General features: G+C 48.6%; 1 protein-coding gene across 2 annotated transcripts; it reads left to right on the top strand.

Annotated features, from left to right (window-relative positions):
- The first annotated feature begins 23 nt into the window (after positions 1–23).
- LOC146697670 (phosphatidylinositol 3-kinase regulatory subunit alpha-like) lies at positions 24–20,633 on the top strand. 2 transcript variants are annotated; one of them, XM_085476515.1, is made up of 17 exons: positions 24–216; positions 2,856–3,309; positions 4,083–4,212; positions 6,654–6,746; positions 7,193–7,264; positions 7,348–7,464; positions 7,564–7,762; positions 8,254–8,336; positions 16,359–16,464; positions 16,553–16,651; positions 17,186–17,366; positions 17,438–17,563; positions 17,810–17,952; positions 18,202–18,378; positions 18,450–18,524; positions 18,828–18,998; positions 19,082–20,633. In XM_085476515.1, exons 2-17 carry the CDS (start codon positions 3,118–3,120, stop codon positions 19,269–19,271), a joined length of 2,154 nt encoding a protein of 717 aa, XP_085332641.1. In that variant the 5' UTR covers positions 24–216; positions 2,856–3,117; the 3' UTR covers positions 19,272–20,633. The 2 variants fall into 2 exon arrangements, with proteins under 2 accessions (XP_085332641.1, XP_085332642.1); XM_085476516.1 differs by lacking the exons at positions 24–216; positions 2,856–3,309; positions 4,083–4,212; ... (3 more) ...; positions 7,564–7,762; positions 8,254–8,336 and adding an exon at positions 9,785–10,252.
- Positions 20,634–20,900: the final 267 nt, after the last annotated feature.

Genomic DNA, 20,900 nt, shown 5'->3' with positions numbered 1-20,900 from the left:
GGAACCTCTGTCTGTCACGCGCACTTGACACCTGTCTCCCTGCTGTAATACAGACGGACGAAGCACGAGTGTCTTCATCTGGGAAATAATCGATAAAACAGCGGCACGTCTCAGCTTTGAACTCCATCAGGAGGTCGTGTGCCCTCACTGCTTCGTCATGGCGCCCGCTGCTCGTGCTGTTGGAGGCTTTTATTGGTGAAACATCAAGAAATAAAGGTGAGACGTTTGAGCGTCTGAAGCTAGGTGGCTAAGCTAGCGCTGGCATGCATTGTCGTTTCCCGTTTCCTGAGGGGATCCATCGTCTGAAAGCTGCTCCTGATGCTGTTTTACAGCTTCTGGGAGCTTTACTTAAACTCTGTATCGATTAAGATTTCATGTGGCTAAAATAAAGTCAAAGTGTTTGGTTTTAGGCTCTGTGGGATAAACCCCGCGAGGTGGAAAGTCCCCTTAAAGTGGGTTTTTCTTCCTTTTCTGCTCTTTGAGTGACGAAAGTACCTTTAAAACCCGACAAATGTTCTCTGTTTGGTGTGTATGTTTGTATTTTTGTATATTGTGTGTATTTTATAATTATTAGCATTTTTAAATGTCGTCGCTTTGTTTTCATTTATACGTCAATTTATCCAGAAATTCCAGTTTATTGAAATTAAATCTTAACGCATGTCCGCTTGAACCTGAACTAATTAAAATTCGTGAAACGACTTTTTTTTTTTTAAAATTTTATCGGTCGATTAATGATTGAAGAGAAATTGGCGAAATTCCGATTCCAGCTCCTCAGTTTCGGGCTTTGTGTTTTCGGAGTGAGCCTTTTTCAGCCACACGGGAAACTAAAGGCATCAAATCTGTTTCTGATTATTGGTTCAGTGTCTGACTGTTAAACGTCAGCAGGGACTTATTCTGCTGATGTTGTTAAAGTGTTGTGCAGCATCCACAGGCGTGTAACTCATTGTTGTCCCAGTTTATTATTCTCAGTTCTTATTTTCATGTTTTATGTTAGGATTTAATGCCAGAAATATTTTTCACAAATTCCGAAGTTCAAAATTAAAATTTGAGCTCTCCAGCTCCGAATCACGTGATCATTATAAACGTCTGTGAACAGAACGCAGTTTGTGGATTAACTGGAGGCGATTTTTACATTTAAATGATCAAAAGCTAAACACGTTTCATTTCTGTGGTTGGATTTAAGCTACAGTTATTTACAGCTTAACAACAATAACAATAATAATAATAATAATAGTAGTAATAATAATAATAGTAATCCTCAGATGATTTTTGTCACGCGATTCATAAATAAACATAAAGGTGAACCACTGTGGAAAATGAGGCTTTGTTTGCATAATAACAATGTTGTCTCATTTTTACTGTTATACATCCACATTCTTCAGAAATGAGAAAAGTTGTGAAATCCTCGAAAAAAAGAATTAATTATAGCGATGATGATGATGATGAGGCGCCTGATGAAGACCTGGAGTGTCTGAGTTATAACAGGAGCTGTCAGCAGCAGCTTTTATCTGAAAGCTTTTATTTTGATGGTCTGGTGATGGCCTTAATGATGGTGTTCACGCATGGCGCCGCCTTCTCTGACCGCAGCCGATGCACCTGTCCTCCAGTCTGACCAATCAAAGTCTGAGGTCTGGGTGGAAGTGATGGATGCTGCAGGTCATCAGCACTCAGTTCACAGCCAGCGTCCCTGACGGGGTGGGGGTTGGGTGAAGGCCTCATTAAAGCTGAACCATCTGCTCCATCAGGCGGTGCCGGTGTGAGGAGGCAGGTGATGCTCGACCTGCTCTGGCGTCTTTTTCAGAGAGAGTCTGTGTTTAAGCACAAAACTGCAGCCGGCCGTGACTCGCTGAAGCACTCGGAGGTTTCTGAGGCTCGTGGCGTGGAGTCACGTCTGATGCTCACAGCTTCGGTGAAACGTGTTACAGAACTTAAAAATGTCTCATTGTCTTTGTACCGTTTTCTTTTATTAATAGGATTGGAATAACTTGCATATTATATTATTTACATCATAAAAACATAAATTATATTTTTAAATAAAACAACCGTGTAGATCATAACGTAAACGAGCTGTGAGCCGCTGCTCGCACTGTGGTGTCATGTGAGCACAGCTCAGTGTTCAAGCAGTACAAACCAAACAGGGAAACTCCAGGAAATGTAGTTTTGTTTTTTTTAAATTTCTAATATTGTATGAAAAACAAAACTGCAAACTTGACTGAATCCTTTCATTGAACCATCACACACACTCTCTGCGCACACGTGGCAGCGCTGCTGCTGTCAGTGTGCTCCTGTGTAACAAACTGCAGACATGCGTGTGCGCATTAGTTTGACATCCCTCACACGTCTGTAACACTGTTCATGTTGCCTTCATATGAAGTCATTTAAAGGACAGGAAGTCACTTCATGTGTGTCCTGTTTCTGCATGTTTGACAGCCCTGATTTAAACGGTTGGTTATTAAAATAACCCACAGTGAGTTCTCCTGGCTGCGCACTAACGGAGAGCATCATGAAGACACGAGGATATTCATGAAGATCTGAAGCTTTGTGTTTAAGTGCTGATGTTTTCCGACGGACTCTGAGATCCGAGGCAGCGGGAATGACAGCGGCTCGCTGTGGTGGCTGAGCTGCTTCCTGGGGGAAACCCAGCACTGCAGCAGAACCAACGAATAAACTGACAGGAAGTTGGTTCTTCCTCGTTTTAAAGGTTAAATAAACGCTCGGGGAGCAGTTTATTAGGTACAGACTGTGTAGAAAAAGCATTTTTGTTTTGGAGCTTTTGCTCGTTAAATGATGAAAGCGTCTTCTGCCGCATCGCGTTCCTCACACTCATATGTAACCTTTGACCTCTCGTCTCTCAGGTGACCCGTCGCCTCCACAGATGTGGCCGCTACCTCTGCTGAGACTGCTGTTCATGAACCGCGAGGACGCGCTGATCGAGCGGCTGCGGCTCGGCCTGGAGGGATGACAGGACTGTGGCGGACCAACATGGAGACAGGGGAGACGCGCGTCCACGTGGATTCTCCTCTTTAGACCCCCTCAGGACACGGACTCAAACCTATGTTCATATTTTTTCACTCAGAGCTGTTTTGTTAGTTTTCGTGAAGCCATACTTGAGTCAGGATGAGCTCGGAGGGCTTTCAGTACCGAGCGCTCTACGACTACAAGAAGGAGAGGGAGGAGGACATCGACCTGCACGTCGGGGACGTGCTGCTGGTCACTAAGGGGGCGCTGCTGGCGCTCGGCTGCACCAACGGAGCCGAAGAACGGCCGTCGGAAATCGGCTGGCTGCCTGGTTTCAACGAAACCACACAGGTACGATGCCGCAGCAGAGACAGGAAGTGCTTTCAGACCGCACGAACCTCTCCCGTCACAGGAAGCTCTTCTTTTAGCAGAAGAAAGTAATAGAAGTTCTTAGTCTTTATTTTGGAGTCTTTTTGGCTCTGCTGGCCGTCTCTGTGAAAGAGCTGATGTGGTGACATCAAAGGTTACAGCAGTGGAAGCTCTGTGATAGGCTAATAACCTGTAGCGCACAGAGATGTGAGGCAGAGCTCAGTCTGGGCGTCTTTGTTCATTTAAAAGCTGCTGTGCAGACTGAACCCTGGTGCAGCTCGTTCAGTCACAACTCCTGCAGCAGCGCTTCCAATAAATCCTGCAGTCAGTGAAGCACTCGCTCTATTAGCACATGTGATGGAGGAAATGCTCCGTGTTGACTCGTCAAAGTGAGATATTTTACTTGCGTTTCCTCTCGGCTTCTTTTCGGTGATGCAAAGAGAAAACGAAGCTGAAGTAAAAGTGGAGGAGCGGCGTAGCTGCACGGCTCCGTCATCACGAAACTCCACAAACAGCTCTGCATCCCACATCCTCCTCGCTCTGACCCCACACCGAGGAGCCCCTCGGTGTGGGGTCAGAGCGAGGAGCTCAGGTTTTCTGACCTTCACGTTCGGTCCAGTCTGTTAGAATGATGGTGGGATTAACGGGAACGCTCGTAGCGTTTCTGCTGTGTGACCCAAACTAGCCTCCAAAAAATGATCGTTACTGACTTTATATGATTCTCACATCTGCGATCTTCGATTCGTGTACGACAGGAAAAAGGCGACTTCCCGGGAACGTATGTGGAGTTTGTCGGCAGGAAGCGGATGTCTCCACCCACCCCGAAGCCCCGCCCACCCAGGCCCCCATCTGCAGCGTCGGTGAGGGCCGACTCGGAGTCAGAGGGTGAGTAAAGTCGCTCAGATGCTTGTAGTTTGTTACCCACGTCCAATCCTGCTGCAACTTGTCCAACTTTTAAAACCTGAACAGCAACCATGGACCATCCTAATTATCTGTCATGTAGTCGTTCACACAGGACTTGTCTGGTGTTTGATACGAGTGACAAAGCTGCAAACAGAAGTCGTAGATTACAGGTTTCGACTCCACTTTGGTTCAACTGTGTGACTAGTTTGCTTCAAACCAGCTCGTTTGCTTCTAGAGTTGTTTTTTGTTTTTTTGAAACTGTTAAACGTGTTTTTTAAACATCATCCATCTTCATCCGCTTTATCCGAGGCCGGGTCGCGGGGGCAGCAGCCTAAGCAAAGAGGCCCAGACCTCCCTCTCTCCAGCCGCCTCCTCCAGCTTATCCGGGGGAATACCAAGGCGTTCCCAGGCCAGCCGAGAGATATAATCTCTCGGCTGGCCTGGGTCTGCCCCGGGGCCTCCTCCCGGTGGGACATGCCTGGAACACCTCACCCAGGAGGTGCCCAGGGGGCATCCTTGTCAGATGCCCGAACCACCTCAGCTGGCTCCTTTCGATGTGGAGCAGCAGCTGCTCTACTCTGAGCCCCTCCCGGATGGCCGAACTTCTCACCCTATCTCTAAGGGAGAGGCCAGCCACCCTTCGGAGGAAGCTCATTTCTGCCGCTTGTTTCCGCGATCTCGTTCTTTCGGTCACTACCCACAGCTCGTGGCCATAGGTGAGGGTAGGGACGTAGATCGACCGGTAAATTGAGAGCTTCGCTTTTACACTCAGCTCTCTCTTCACCACGACGGACCGGTGCAGCGTCCGCATTACTGCAGCTGCAGCCCCAATCCGTCTGTCGATCTCCGGCTCCCTTCTCCCATCACTCGCGAACAAGACCCCGAGATACTTGAACTCCTCCACTTGGGGCAGGAACTCATCCCCGACCCGGAGTGGGCACTCCACCCTTTTCCATTTTTTAAACATGTTATTGAATTTTGTCATATACGTCAGGCCAAATAAAGAGGCCGACGTGCCTGCATGACACGATGTGGAGCCGTCCTCCTGGTGTCAGGGTTGTATAAAAGCGCTCTGAGAGGAAGTGCTTATGTTTTAAAAGCAGACTGAGCTCGAGCGTCAGCCGTCCCAACATCCCAGCACAGCAGCAGAAACCAGTTCCCCAGTTTATGAACCAGTGAGCACAGCGATGTAGATGAGAAACATCAGGCTGCTAAAACAAACACATCATGTATTTTCTGCTGATTTTATAGAAGAAGAAGAAAAGCTGGCGTAAAAATGCAGATTCAGAGACGATCAGCTGTGCAGCAGATCTGATTAAAACGATGCACGGGAAGACGGCAAGAGAATGAAGACAGTAAATAATAAAGCGAGTAAATAAAAATGTAAATTATTGCTATTTCTTGTTTATATTGTTTCCTCGGGCGGGTCGAGGAGGTCGGCAGGGAAGCGTCACACAGGCGTCGCCTCCTGTGGGTGCAGTGCTCCGATCCCAGCTTCGTGATCTCACAACTGCAAACTCAACAACTAAGAATCTGAAACAGCCTGATCCCTGTCAGCTGTTACCACAGCAACCACTCTGCACAACATCCAAACGCCACGGTCACGGAACACGTTAGCTTCCTTAAACCTTCAGTTCGAGGTAGACGTGATGCTCGCCGTCACATGGAGCCAGAACAGATTCTGATCTGGGACCAGCCGAAAGCCTGAAAGAGGGAGCCGTGAAATCTGTAAACCGACACTGAAACTTGTTTTTGTCGCTCTGCCCTGAAGAAACTGAAAGGTTTCAGCCCGATCGCTCGCTCAGTGATTCAGGTTCCTTCAGCTGCTTCCTCAACAGAGCAACAGCACACACCTGTGTGTGTGACGACCCTGCACCTGGAAGCTAGAGCCTGAGAAGACTCGAGCAGATTAGAAACGCTCACGTCCTGATACACTCCTCAGAGAGACACACACACACACAGACACGCGCACACACACACACACACTAACAGACACGCACACACGCACACTAACAGACACACACAGCTCGGGTTGAGTCAGGGCTGCGGTTGCTGAGTGAACAGATCTGCTGCCACCCGCCTCACAGAGCACAGGAAGTGTGTGTGCGTGCGCGCTGTGTGTTTGTGCGCGCTGTGGTTAAAGCTGCTGGCAGCAGAATCCTGATTATTGTTGTTACCTGCGTGTTTCACAGAACTGTTTTGCTCACTCAGCTTCCTGTTGCCTACATCCTTTCAAAGTAAAAGCTGTTATATGCTCTCATTTCCTCCTCCATAATTTTAGTCCCCCCCCCCCCCCCCCCCGGTTTCCTTGTATACTTTATGACATCATAAAGGTTAAGGGAGGGAGATCAATGTCTCGTTATGAATCTTATTACTTTGACTTTTGAGTTGAAATCTTGCGTGTGCTGTTTGTTCTTCTTCAGGTCTCGTGCTGCCGGACCTCCCCGAGCAGTTCGGACCCCCGGACACGGCCCCGCCCCTCCTCAGCAGACTGATGGAGGCCATAGAGACCAAAGGTACCGAACACACTGACGTGGATTTCCAACCAGTTCCCGTCTCTGTGTCTGGTTTCAGAGTTTATCTTTGTTGTTCTTCTGAAGCTTCGAGACGCCTACATCTGCAAACGGCACACTAACCCTTCAGATGCATTCACAGCTTTATTCTGACCTTTTCTTCCTTCACTCTGATGTCACTGCGTTGGTGTTTTCCAGCATTTAAACTGAACATTTGAAGCTTCGTGACTTTCAGTCTGTAGGAACTTGTTCACAGTTCTGCAGAGTTGTCAGAAATGCATTTGTGGACACTTCATTAGACCCAGCTTCAGTTTAGGAGCTTATAATAGTTCTCTCTAAACTATGTTCCTCATGTCAGGTTGAACATAAAGCAAACTGAGTGTGAAGTTTGAAATATTGATCTGACGAAGTCTTCAGCTGGTGTTTGTAACATGCGTGTGTTGCTGCAGGTTTGGACAGCCCCGGCCTGTATCGCAGCCTCAGCGGCGGCGGCGTGGACACGCAGCAGCTCGCAGACGCAGGTGAGGAGGGTGTGTTTTCACCTGTGAATTACAGAACGACTGCATCGTGAAATCTCTGCTTAAACTGATGTGTTTGTTTTCAGACCTGGAGCAGCTGGAGGCCCCGTCCCTGTGTGACGGGGTGGTCCGGTTCCTGCAGGATCTCCCCGGTCCCGTCCTGCCAGCCTCGCTGCAGGCCGACATGATCCACGCCGTTCAAGGTCAGAAGAAGCCCCACGATCCCGCCCCCGTCTCCCTCTTTCACACCGCATCTGGTAGTTTGTTCACACTTCTGTCCTGTTTCCTGTTCCTGCTTTCAGAGGTCAGAGACCTAGAGGAGTGCGCCCAGTTGCTGCGGAGCGTGGCCAGCTCGCCAACTTGCCCCGCCCAGTATGGGCTGACCTTGCTCAGCGTGGTTAGACACCTGGCCCGACTGTGCCTGCACGGCTCCAGGAACCAGCTGAGCCCCCGAAACCTCGCCGAGAGCTTCAGCCCGCTGCTGTTCAGACAGACAGCCGGGTCAGTGATCTACAGCTGTTAATACACACGTGACGGGTTATTAACACACACACGTGACGGGTTATTAACACACACACACACACACGTGACGGGTTATTAACACACACACGTGACGGGTTATTAACACACACACACACACACACACACGTGACGGGTTATTAATACAGACTTTATTTTCTTTTCCATACTAAGTTGAAGGAATGTTTCATAACACATTTAATGACTCGTAAGAGCAGCTAACATGGAGAGGTAAGGTTGTCGTGTTGCAAACCCCGAGGCCTGAAGCTTAGCTTTGATGGGTCACGCTGCTCTGGTTCAGGGAGTCACTGATGGCAGGAAGGACGTGAGCTGCTCGCAGGTCCTGGCACATGCACATATTTGAGGCCACACTCACAGGAAGTGTGATGATTAATGATGATTAATAAGATGAAGCAGAGAAAACCTTTGACCCATTTTGTTAACTGCACTGATGATGTTGTCTCTGTGTTCAGGTCTGAGTCGGGTCTGGATCCTCTGGTTCAGGTCCTGGAGGTTCTGATAACCAGCGAGCTCAACATGAACCAGGCCGCACCAGGTAACACACCTGCCTGTGTTCGAGTGGCTGAGCGTTGATGTGCATGTGTGTGAAACTCCCGTATGGTTGCTCTCAGCCGTCACGTTTAGTCTGTCACGCACAGCTGTTGCTCAATCGAACGGTTCAGATGAGACGGCGGTGGAAAGATGAGTCTGAAAAAGTGCAGCAACAAAGATTTGATGACGGGGTTTATTGGTGAAGACTGCACGAGGCTTTGGTTTCACTCGGGGAAGTGCTGAAGCTCTCAGCCTGACCACTTTGGCTCATTTCCAGCTCCACAGTTTTATTCTCGGACTCTGCTGAAGTCCAAAAATTATCCTCCTTTCTCTTACACTCAAGTTGTTTTGGCTCCTCCTCCTTTCTCTTACACTCAAGTTGTTTTGGCTCCTCCTCCTTTAAGATGATCAGGGATGCCTTTCTCCCGATTGGCTGCTCCTCGTGAACATGAAGTAGGTGGTGCTTATCCATCCTCTCTGACATCACGCAGATCCAAGAGTGTTTAGAGCGTTCTGAGGCCTGAGCGCCGTCCTCACACTGTCGAACGACAGGTTTGTTTTTAAGTTTTACACGTCGTACAGAAGAATCAGGCGCCGTTTAAGCTCGCGGTTACTTTGGCAACATCTGTGAGGCCTTTGGGTTAAGATGTGACAGGAAGTGATCAGCCTGTGCTGAGGTACAGTCTGGTACTTTTGTTCAGCAGACGGTGGAAACGGTTGAAATGATGCTCGTGATGAAAGCAGCGCAGCTCACGGGTGGTTCCAGAACTTCCTGTTTCATGTTTTTCACAGCGAGGACGACCCAGAGCACCGAACGTCTGTTTTGTCTTTATTATTGTTATTATTTCATGCTTACTTTATCATGTGTCGTGGTGTAATTACAGCCTCACTCCTCTGGATTGTTTTTGGCAGCTGTTGTTAACATTGGTCCTCACGTGTGCACCGGCACACGTGATTGGCTGTTAGAAAGCAGATGATTGGCTCTTCGGCAGGATTTCTGTCATACATTTGCCATTTTGGGGGTTCAGGAATTCTGCAGCTCATTCCTGTCCCATGAAGGAAGGAGTTTTTTTTTCTTTGTTTTATTATTTCAGGATGATGATTGGCTGAAGCATCGGGTGCTGCGGGTAACAGAGGAAAGATGGATTTGGAGAGAAATGGAAGGTTTCAGCAGATCAAACCTCTCAGATGTGATGGGAGGGAATATTTAAAGCCTGAATCAGCTGATTTAAAGAAGCACACATGATCGCTGGCGTTTGTCTCTGGGTCAGTTAAGTGGGTCAACGAGCAGCTCTGACTGCGTTAGTCACTCATCCATCGACTCATCCATCCACTCTGCTCGGCTCTGAGTCAGCCGGTCAGCAGCTGAAACGATGACATCACCCGTCCACAGAGTGAGAGATGCAGCAGACGAAGAGGGGAGGGAGGAGGGGGGTGTTGCCTTGGTGATATCACTGCCATCACAGGATTGGCTGGAGCCATCGGTGATGTCACACATCTCCAAGCTGCTCTCCTGAGCTTTGAACCGAGACTGCGAGAGAGAGGGAGAGAGAGACGGACGGGAGAAAGTTGCGTCGTTTGGAAACGTCTCCGAGCCGCGGACGGCGAGCTGGAAAAATAAAAAAGGAGGTTTTGAGGCCGTGGAGGCGGAGCAGAGCTGCAGGTGCAGAGCGAAGCCACGTCCAGCAGGCCCGAGTCGAGCGAGGTGACCGAAAATGAAGATGTAGCTGAGATGACGTCAGATTTTTGGCGGCCGAACGGGCTGAAAGCAGCGGGACATGAGAGCCGGGCGTCCGTTCGTTTCTGAGGACTCGACAGGTGACGGTTTAGGGGCCGACATGGAGCGAGAGGAGGGAGGCAGGGCCGAGGCGCTGAGGGGACGAGACAAGATCCTCTGCTACATCAACATGCAGAGCCCAGGTAGGAGTCAAACCCCCACCTGGAGGGAGCAGCGCCTGATCAGATGGCCGCGGCGGCGAGACTAAACCTGTGTCGGGTTAAACATCTGCATCAGCAGCTGGAAGTTTGTTTGCTGTGAAGCCTCAAAATGTGTTTCCATGTTATTCCTGATGTTCTCGTCATCCCACCCAAAGTCAGCGTGTTCAGGCTCAACCCGGCGGTGCACGTGTGAATGCAGATGTGCGATGGAGTCGAGGTTAAAAATGTGACGTCGCTGTGTGCTTCAGGAGTCGGCACACGATGACCCCGCACTTCATCTCGTGGTGATTTCACCAGAGCGAGTGTCGGAGTGTTTCCCGAAGCGCAGATGCGTCTGAAGCGATTTCCTGCCACGCGTGAGAAAGAAAAATGGTGTCAAACCTGATCTGAGCTCAAAGTTCAGACCTAAAAATGGCCACGAGACGCGGCGAGCTCCGAGAAACTGCTCCGACGCTTAGTTTAGTTTCAGGTGTTTTGTGCTGCAAAGCTCTGGTTTTCACTTGTTATCAATGGCGTGCGCCTCCTGCCCGTGCGCCTCCTCCCCGTGCGCCTCCTCCCCGTGCGCCTCCTCCCCGTGCGCCTCCTCCCCGTGCGCCTCCTCCCCGTGCGCCTCCTCCCCGTGCGCCTCCTCTAAAAGCTCAGACTCACTCGCTGTTCAGTTGAGCAGAAAGTGAAGCTTGAGTCAGAGGGCGAGGTGTTCCTCAGAGAAACATGAAACGTGTTGAACTTTATTTTGGTGAAGCAGACAGTCGATTTGGAGGCTGCTGTTTTCAGGCCGGATGGGCTGAACGCAGCGTGCTGTCACTTTTATTTGTGAGTGACCAAAAGCTCAGTTTCACTTCCTCTTTAACAAACGAAATGGTTACTCTACAGCTCGGTCCTAATATGCTCTGTTATTTTAGTACTCGAGTATTCAGTCGAATAATCGAGTATTTGCATAAGAAATACTAAATATCTCATTAATGAGAAATAATAAATATGAACCTGCAAAGAATCTAAACGCTGTCGCTGTTTACATGTAGAGTTCAGACAAAATGAAGTGTGAAGGATTTCTGACGTGTGTGTGTGTGTGTGTGTGTGTGTGTGTGTGTGTGTGCGTGTTGAAGAACATCGACATTCTCAGTTTTACTCTCTGCTGTGATGCAACGTTTCCTGCTGGTGTTAATAATTAATAGTTAATATAAATACTTAATCAATGTTAAGAATAATTTTCAGTTATTAAGACAATTTAATAAACATTTTGTTCATATTTATGTGAATCTGAATCTTGTAAATAAAGTTACTAAAGCCTTGAAACAGTTGGGGTCTGGTACCCCCCGAGCCCCCTTTAGACTCCGCCCTGTTGCTGCCTGATTTAAACATGGTGTCAGACGGAGCTCACTTTGCTGCAGCCGGTGACGTGTGGAGCAGGTGCACAGGTGTTTGTGCAGCGCCTGTTCTCAGTGAGGAGGCTCCTCCGTGCTGCCGGCACGTCGCTGAGGTTTCTGTTGGTTGTGCTGTCAGATGAAGACGCGTCCCTAAATCTGGCGTGGAGCTTTAAAAGCCCCGCCAGCGCACACGCTCACACAGTCCCACTGTTCTTTCTTTGGGTTGTGGGTCACACTGCTGGTTAGTTGTGGTTTCTTCGATATAGTCTGCACAACAAAGTGATTCCTCCCCCCTCCCCTCATCAGTCACTGATGTGTCACATGACTGCAGATACCTTTGACATCAGGGTGAACGTCAGAGTGAGTGAGCGCCTATAAATCAACAGTCGCAGGATGTTTGTTTTAACAAAGGTTTAAATACTTTCTGTTCACTCAAATGCTCACCTGTTAGCGCCCCCTGGTGGTGTGACTTTAGAACAGGTGACGCTGTGAGGAGGAGAGCACCGGTTCCCAACAGCACAACCTCACAGTGTTTCATGTAGTACAGACTCTACAGCAGCGGTAGATAACTCCAGGCCTCGAGGGCCGCTGTCCTGCAGGTCTTAGATCCAGCACAACTGAGTCAAACGGCTAAACCACCTCCTCGACATGTCTTGAAGTTCTCCAGAGGCTGGTAATGAACTAATCATCTGATTCAGGTGTGTTGACCCAAAGTGAGATCATTGAGCTAAAACCAGCAGGACAGCGGCCCTCGAGGCCTGGAGTTGCCCACTGCTGCTCTGCAGCATGAGAGAAACTCACCCAGGAGCATTTGGTGACAGTGGGAAGGAAGAACTCCTTTAATCCGCTCTTTAAGTGATGACGTGATGAAACCTGCTTCCAGGCCCAAACTACTCTGCGTTTAATAAGCTGTTGTGTTTTTAACATGTTTTGTATCTTGTTCTATTTAATCTCAAAAAGTCCCTAAAAACAGTCAGTGATCCCTGTTTTTATTGCTGCTAATAGTTTGAAAGCTCAATGTTTAACCCTTTACAGCCGATCGGAGCGGGCACGCTCTGTTTTGCGTAACTATTTTTAAATCCCAGTAGCTCTGCAACCACGTAAGCTAGCGCAAAAACTTTTTTTGCATATGAAACCGGAGGAGTTGTACTTACATATTGTGCCATCAGCTTGTCCTCGGTCACGGTTTCCTTCCACATAAAGCTTTGCAAAAACTGCATAAAAAGCGCTTGCAGGAACAAAAACATAATATTCCAGAAACACGCTTTGCCGATCCGATCAGCTGTTCATAACACTTCCTACGTTGGAATAGACGTCAGCGCGAACTTTTGCATTTCCGCCATTACCTGCCCGAAACCGGAAGTGACGTCATTTTCGCGGAAATGTAGTCTTTTTTATGCTCAGGGCCTCAGGGCATATACTGGTCTTTTTAAAAGTTATCTTTGACTTTATGACTTTCTGTGTCGTTTCTGGGATGCTGAGGACTCATATTGCACTGCTGGAAATAGTTTATTTTGATGCATATGCTGCTTTTTTGCAAATTTGCAGTATAATATCTATTTTAGTTTTTCCTGCAGTGTATAAAAATTGGTGTATTTCAAAAATAAAACTATGAAGACACTCAAAATAATTTTCCTGTGGTAGGAAACTATTTTGTGCAACTTTTTTGTATTTACAGTTTTGAGGGATAAGCCTCTTAAATTTCTCTAACTACAAATATATGTTAAAAAAGCAAAAACGATTTTCAATTTTCTTTGTAGTTTATTGCACTTTTTTGCAATTTATGTAATTACTATGCACTTAATGAATACATATTATTAAAATCTGGGCTATAATTGTTGTATTGATGTATAGCAACTTGAAATGCTCCCAAAAATGGCTCCACAGCATGTAAAAATATAATATAAGCTCTGGCGGACTTGGTTCTATGGTAGGTCTTAAAGGGTTAAACCCTTCTGCTGTAACTCCAGCCCAGCAGCAGTATATGAATGACTAACCTCGTATTGTGGACGGATTATCTCAGCTGTTCTCCTGACTGAAGTTTGGTCCGTTTACAGCATCCTGCCATGTGATTGCATTTGTCTCTAACCATCAGAAACCTTCACGTTAATTTTTATCGAGTGGAAAAGTGTTAGTGTTCGTCCTCCAGCTTCACTGTGTTTATGCTAACATAGCTGTGTAGCTAGCGATCACGTAGCACATCATTATATAGCAGCTAGCCCAACTTCAGTAACCCTACAAACGTCACTGCTGTTTAGTTTCTGTCTTCATTTATGTTGGAAGTGATAGCAGAGCTGTATGTTTGAATTTTCTGAAGTCTCTCAGTCAGAACATGCAATATCATGTTTAGGTGGAAGCTAGCGAGCTAACTTCCTGCTAACTTCTAACTCTGTTAAACTTCATTAATCCTGTTTTCATGGATGCCTGGATGTTAAACTTAATTGTTACACCTGGTAAAGCAGCAACGCTGATCATTTTATTACAGATGAAAGACAGTTTGTAACTCTCAGTGATGCTGCAGTGTTCGTTTGACTTTGGGCCCAGACACGGCTAATAACGTCAGACTTAAAGACCGGATAGGATGGAAACTATTAAAAGAAACCAGGATGAGGGAGTGGAGGATCCAGGGTCACCTGGTCCAGCCCTAACTATATGCTTTAGCAAAAAGGAAAGTTTGAAGCCTAATCTTGAAAGTAGAGATAGTGTCTGTCTCCTGAATCCAAACTGGAAGCTGGTTCCACAGAAGAGGGGCCTGAAAACTGAAGGCTCTGTCTCCCATTCTACTTTTAAATACTCTAGGAACAACAAGTAGGCCTGCAGAGCGAGAGTGAAGTGCTCTAATAGGGTGATATGGTACTAGAATAGAATAGAATAGAATTCAACTTTATTGTCATTGCACATGCACAGGTACAGGGCAACGAAATGCAGTTTGCATCCATCCAGAAGTGCTTTAGTGATATAGATATATTACAATATATATTAGCAATAATATAGATATGTGAGTATATTACAGAAATGGGTCTATTATGGTATGTTATAATGTACACGGTATGAAGTATGTTGTGAATATTCTATAACTATAAGTATGTACAGGCTGTAGTGAGTACAAGCTATGTACAGGCTATGAATATAAATATGAAAAACTATACAGAATATGAAATAAATAACTTTACAGAATCTGAGATATACAGCTATACAGAAATGGGAACTATGCAAGTTGTAAACAGTTGTAGGATTAAAGATTATCGAATGTACAGAATGATTATTTACACAGAGCTATACAGTAGTGCAGTTAAGATAAGTGAGGGTGTAGATAGTTTCTACAGAGGTATATAAAGTGCTAGTGGTTGTGAGTGGTGGTTCAGTCCATGTTATTATTGTGTGTTTGAGGGTACAGTTGTCCATTGTGGGGGTGTGTATGTTCAGTCCATGAGTTTAACGTGGGTCAGATGTCAGGAGGCAGAGTTCAGGAGTCTGACAGCTGTGGGGAAGAAGCTGTTCCGGTACCTGGTGGTCTTAGTCCGGAGGCTCCTGTGGCGCCTCCCAGAGGGCAGGAGGGTGAAGAGTCCATGTGATGGGTGACTGGGGTCTCTGATGATTTTCCCAGCCCTTTTCAGACACCGCTTCCTGTAGATGTCTTTTATGGCAGGAAGTGGTGCTCCGGCGATGCGCTGGGCAGTTTTCACGACCCTCTGCAACGCCTTCCGGTCCGAGGCAGAGCAGTTCCCGTACCAGACTGTTATACAGTTGGTCAGGATGCTCTCGATGGTGCAGCGATAGAAGTTCACCAGGATGTCTGAGGACAGGTGGTTCTTCCTCAGAGTCCTCAAGAAGAAGAGGCGCTGGTGAGCCTTCTTGACCAGCTTGGAGCAGTTGGTCATCCAGGTGAGATCCTCGGAGATGTGGACTCCCAGGAACTTGAAGCTGCTCACACGCTCCACAGCCGTCCCCTTAATGTGGATGGGTGGATGTGGGTCAGCATTCCTCCTGTAGTCCACGATGAGCTCCTTGGTCTTCTCGGTGTTAAGCAGCAGGTTGTTTCTGTCGCACCACTCAGCCAGACGATCCACCTCCTCCCTGTAGGCGGCCTCATCGTTGTCACTGATGAGGCCAATCACCGTGGTGTCATCTGCAAACTTAATGATGGTGTTGGAACCATCAGCAGGTCTGCAGTCGTGAGTGAAGAGGGAGTAGAGGAAAGGGCTCATCACACAGCCTTGTGGTACACCGGTGTTCATCGTGATTGTAGATGAGCAGCGGTTGTCCGGCTGGATAACCACTGCTCATGTTGGGGGCGGTTGGTCAGGAAGTCCAGTAACCATTTGCAGATGAGGGAGCTGATGCCCAGGTCTGTCAGTTTCCTGATGAGTTGTGAGGGGTGGATTGTATTGAATGCTGAACTGAAGTCTATAAACAGCATTCTGGCGTATTTGTTGTTGTTGTCCAGGTGTGAGAGGACAGAGTGCAGTGCGATGGAGACTGCATCCTCTGTGCTCCTGTTCCGGCGGTATGCGAATTGGTGGGGGTCCAGGGTGGGGGGGAGACAGGATTTGAAGTGTGCTAGGACCAGTCGCTCTAAGCACTTAGTGATGATGGGGGTGAGTGCTACTGGGCGGTAACTACAAGGTCATTAAGATAAGATGGGGCCTGATTATTCATCCATCAAAAAGACAACTGCTCCGTCTCCGGGTGTGACTCCTCCTCCTCGCTCTCTGTTTCAGCTTTACCTCCTAAACCTGTGAAGTCTTCGGCTCCGGCTCCTTCCACCAGTTTCAACAACAGCATGGTTCTGCAGGACGCCGAGTGGTACTGGGGAGACATTTCCAGGTAACACACACACACACACACACACACACACCGTGGGAGGACATGCAGGATGTACGGAGGGATGCAGAGTCTGTTTTTGCCGTTTTAGGGAGGAGGTGAACGAGAAGCTGAGGGACACGGCCGACGGTACGTTTCTGGTCCGAGACGCCTCCACCAAGATGCACGGAGATTACACTCTGACTCTGAGGTAAAGCTCTCAGTGCATCACCGGCTTTTCAAACACAGGTTTAAAATCCAGTGAGCAGAAATGAAGCGTTTAAATAATGTTTAAATGTAAAGACTGAATGATCTACAGGTGTGAAGGGTGGAAGAGCCAAAACTCGTGGATACGAGGCTCAAATAAAGCTGAGAGAAACGTTCAGCTGAAAGTCGACATTAACAGTTGAATAGAATGTGGAACAGGATGAAACCTTTGCTAATCTTGTAAGAATAAAACATTCATACAAAGTTAAACAACTTTATACTCGTTAATTCACATTTTTGAAATCCTATAAAAATAATTTACTCTACGTGAGCTGTGGCTGCTCACCTGCAGCGCCCTCACTGTCCACCAGGGGGCCAAGGCTCTACGTCTTCCAGCCGATTTACAGATTTCGTGGTTTGCACAGTTACAGTCTTGTTGTTTGTGCAGTAAACGTCCACAGCACGACTGTCTGCTTTGTGTCTGGACGATGCCGCTGGCTCTGAGTTGACCAGCTCTCCGTTCTCTCGTCACCTGCAGGAAAGGAGGCAACAACAAGCTGATAAAGATCTTCCATCGGGAGGGGAAGTACGGCTTCTCCGACCCCCTGACCTTCAGCTCGGTGGTGGAGCTGATCAACCATTACAGACACGAGTCTCTGGCCCAGTACAACCCCAAACTGGACGTCAAGCTGCTCTACCCGGTCTCCAAGCACCAGCAGGTGGGTCGCGCTCTCCGAGAGTCTGCGTTTGGTTAACGACGGCGTCTGACCGCTGCGTTGTTGTCGTTCAGGATCAGGTGGTGAAGGAGGACAGCATCGAGGCGGTGGGGAAGAAGCTGCACGAGTATCACCTGCAGTACCAGGAGAAGAACCGAGAGTACGACAGGCTGTACGAGGAGTACACCAGAACGTCGCAGGTACGCTCGGAGGAAGTTCTCTAATAAAACTACAGATTTGTCAAACAGAACTACAAACAGTGATGATCAGGATACTTACAGGGTTTTTAAGAAAGAGCTGATTCTTTACTTTTAGTGCTCGATCATTTAAGGGTGTTAACGGGGAACTCTGAGTACTGGAGTAGAAGAGGACTGAGAGACTACAGTTAATTAAAATGATTACATTTAAATTATGGTAAATAAAACATTCCTCCTCCTCCTCATCAGGAGATCCAGATGAAGAGGACGGCCATCGAGGCGTTCAATGAGACCATAAAGATCTTCGAGGAGCAGTGTCAGACTCAGGAGCGCTTCAGCAAAGAGTACATCGAGAAGTTTCGCCGGGAGGGAAACGACAAAGAGATCCAGAGGTAAGCCGCTACCATGGCAACTGTGACGGAGCTCGTTGAGGGGAAAGCACACACTAAAAGGAAGCCGGTTGCCATGGCAGCAGAGACTGCAGGAAGAAAGCCACCTGCTGGTAAACGAAGTTCGGAGTCAGAAATGAGCTTCAGCTCAGTTTGATCTGAATGTTTTTATATCCAGACGACAAGTCTGCGCGCTCGCCGTGCAGCGGCGTGTTTGTCACGTGACAGTGAACTCCCGCTGCGTCTCCGCAGGATCATGGAGAACTACGACAAGCTCAAGTCCCGCATCAGCGAGATCGTGGACAGCAAGCGCCACCTGGAGGTGGACCTGAAGAAGCAGGCGGCCGACTACCGAGAGATCGACAAGAAGATGAACAGCATCAAACCGGACCTGATCCAGCTCCGCAAGACCAGGGACCAGTACCTGATGTAGGTGACGCCCAGAGCGCAGCACTGTGACGCCCGGTGTGACAGACTAATAACTGTGTGTGCGTTCACAGGTGGCTGACTCAGAAAGGCGTTCGGCAGAGGAGGCTGAACGAGTGGCTCGGCCTGAAGAACGAGACCACAGAGGAGTAAGTACCGACCGCACCAGCGGCTCAAACTTTGTTTTAGTGCCCAAAGCCTCCGTCAGCTGCTCCACCCAAAGGAGGAGGAGTCACAGATAAGTCCAGCCTTTAGCATTCAGTGTGACTGTAAAACGATGATGGCAGGTCACGCTGTGTAGCCACAGAAACCTCGTTAAATTTACCTGAAAGGTCAAAGGTCACACAAGGGGGCACCAGCCCACACAGTGCAGGCAGCTCTCAGCCTGAGCAGAAAGTAGAAGTACTCGAGTAAAGCAGCTTCCTCACATTCCTCTGTCTCCGCCCTCTCAGCGAGTACAGCATGGTGGAGGATGAGGAGGACCTTCCTCATCACGACGAGCGTCTGTGGCGCCTCGGAAACATCAACCGCAGCCAGGCGGAGTCTCTGCTGCGAGGGAAGAGGGACGGCACCTTCCTGGTGCGGGACAGCAGCAAGCCGGGCTGCTACGCCTGCTCCGTGGTGTAAGCAACACTCCATCTTCCTCCTGCTCCTCTTCTTCACCCGTTTACTGCACATCAGCCTCACCTCTCTTTCTCCCCCACAGGGTGGATGGCGAGGTGAAGCACTGCGTCATCAACAAGACGAGCACCGGCTACGGCTTCGCCGAGCCCTACAACCTGTACGGCTCGCTGAAGGAGCTGGTGCTGCACTACCAGCACACGTCGCTGGTCCAGCACAACGACTCGCTCAACGTCACGCTGGCCTTCCCCATCTACAGCCAGCAGAGACGGTGACCCGCCCCCCGACATCGTCTACACGCCCCCCTCCCCGCCTCTCCTCATTTCCCTCCTCTGACACAGATCAGCGTCTGGATGAAGCTTTTTGTTCAGGCTGACGCGCCGATAAAGGTTTTCCTGTGAAAGGCGACGTGAAGCTTGAACTTCCTGCGAGGACCACGTTACAGACGTGCCCGTTTCACGCTTTCCCTTCTGTCAGCATGCTCAAGGTGCTCCGGGCTGTTTGTCTGTTATGTATCGATGTCGCCGAGGAACAGAAGCGAGGCGGGGACGCCGTGTTTCACGGGCGGGGCTGCTGTCAAACCTGGTGTGACCAAAATCTACAGACTTGATGATTTATTCAGTATGACCCAAAATGAGCAGAGGTCAGAGGTCATTGGTTCCTCTGACTTCTGTAGGACTGGAAGTATTTGTCGCCCTCTGGTGGCGTTCAGGTAGAATGCAGGTGAAGGTGTTTCCTGACTGACCCTGCAGCTGCGTCCATGTTTCCCCGCCTGTGTTTAGTTTAACTTTGTGTGACAGTTTCCGGTCCTTCGTGCAAACTCGACACATGTAAACATTAATACGTTTGATTTAAAACGTTCATTCTGACTCTTTGATTTCAGCCTTTTGTTCTCTGTGATGCGGCTCAGAGTCGCAGCAGGTCGTGCGCTGGCGTTGTTGAAGAACATGTTTCAGTCTGAGGGGGAAACGAAGCTCAGCCCGACGCATCTGATCCGGCGTGATACAGGCACGTGTTCGGCCTGAGCGCAGCGGGCACGTCGGGACGATGAACGCTTTAATCATGGCGCTGATCCGGCTGCAGCTCGGACGATGAGCAGGACGATGATGAAGAGGCGTCGGTGTGAACACTGTGACTCTGGACGAGGGCTAAACCCGACCGAGCGAGGACTCGTCCCCGCCTCCCTCCCGTGTTTCAGTTCCTCAGTTTGTGCATCCTGGACTTCGCCGCTCTTTAATTCTTCTTTTCTTTACGCGCCCGTCAGCACAAGTCCGAGGTCTGGATCAGAACCGAGGTCGATCATAAACGAGCGGTGGAAGGTTTCAGTCGTGGAATCGAGTTTCCTGAACTTCGGACTAAACAGCCGCTGAACACCGGTTTGCTCAGTTCGACCACTGACGAGGTTTTTATGGCTTATTATTATTTTCCTGTGTGGCTCGTTAGAGGACACGCCCCACTGTGACGCTCAGTACGGAGGCGTGGCCTGAACTCCCGCTGAGACGTTTGAAAGGTGGATGCTTCAGGTTTGTGGACTTTGTGACGCCTGTTACTAAAAAACCAAAACTGTAAAATGTTTGAGATGAACTGTTTGGAAGCTGGAATAAACAAAAGTGTCGGCCTTTACGCTGAAACATTGACGCGTCTGTTTGTCGTCAGTCTGTGCTCCGTTTAGCGTCAGCATCATGTCTCAGTGCTCGCTGAAAATCAGCTGATTGATTTGTACAGTAAACGGGACACGGGAGCAGGAACAAGCATCGTTGTTTGATCTGTTTCTGAGTCACTTGAGTAAACTTCACAAAGTGCATTTTGGGTAAATGTTGGAGGTTTATATCGGGGGGGGGGGCACAGGCGGGTACATACAGGCCAGAGCAGGTGGAGGGTCTCCGTGATGGATCAGGATTGTA

This window comes from Copadichromis virginalis, linkage group LG12, assembly GCF_057382275.1.
Source record: "Copadichromis virginalis isolate Kocher_CV1m ecotype Utaka linkage group LG12, C_Virginalis_male_GT1.1, whole genome shotgun sequence".
NCBI lineage: Eukaryota > Metazoa > Chordata > Actinopteri > Cichliformes > Cichlidae > Copadichromis > Copadichromis virginalis.
Note: the sequence above shows the minus strand (reverse complement) of the source record. Positions and strands in the feature narration are given on the sequence as shown.

What these genes read in the sequence shown, in the direction of transcription:
- LOC146697670 (XM_085476515.1), top strand. Translation starts at nt 3,118, where the DNA reads ATGAGCTCGGAGGGCTTTCAGTACCGAGCGCTCTACGACTACAAGAAG. An exon ending in GATTACACTCTGACTCTGAG is followed by an intron (nt 16,652 to 17,185) that starts GTAAAGCTCTCA and finishes CGTCACCTGCAG; the next exon opens with GAAAGGAGGCAACAACAAGC. An exon ending in AACGACAAAGAGATCCAGAG is followed by an intron (nt 17,953 to 18,201) that starts GTAAGCCGCTAC and finishes GCGTCTCCGCAG; the next exon opens with GATCATGGAGAACTACGACA.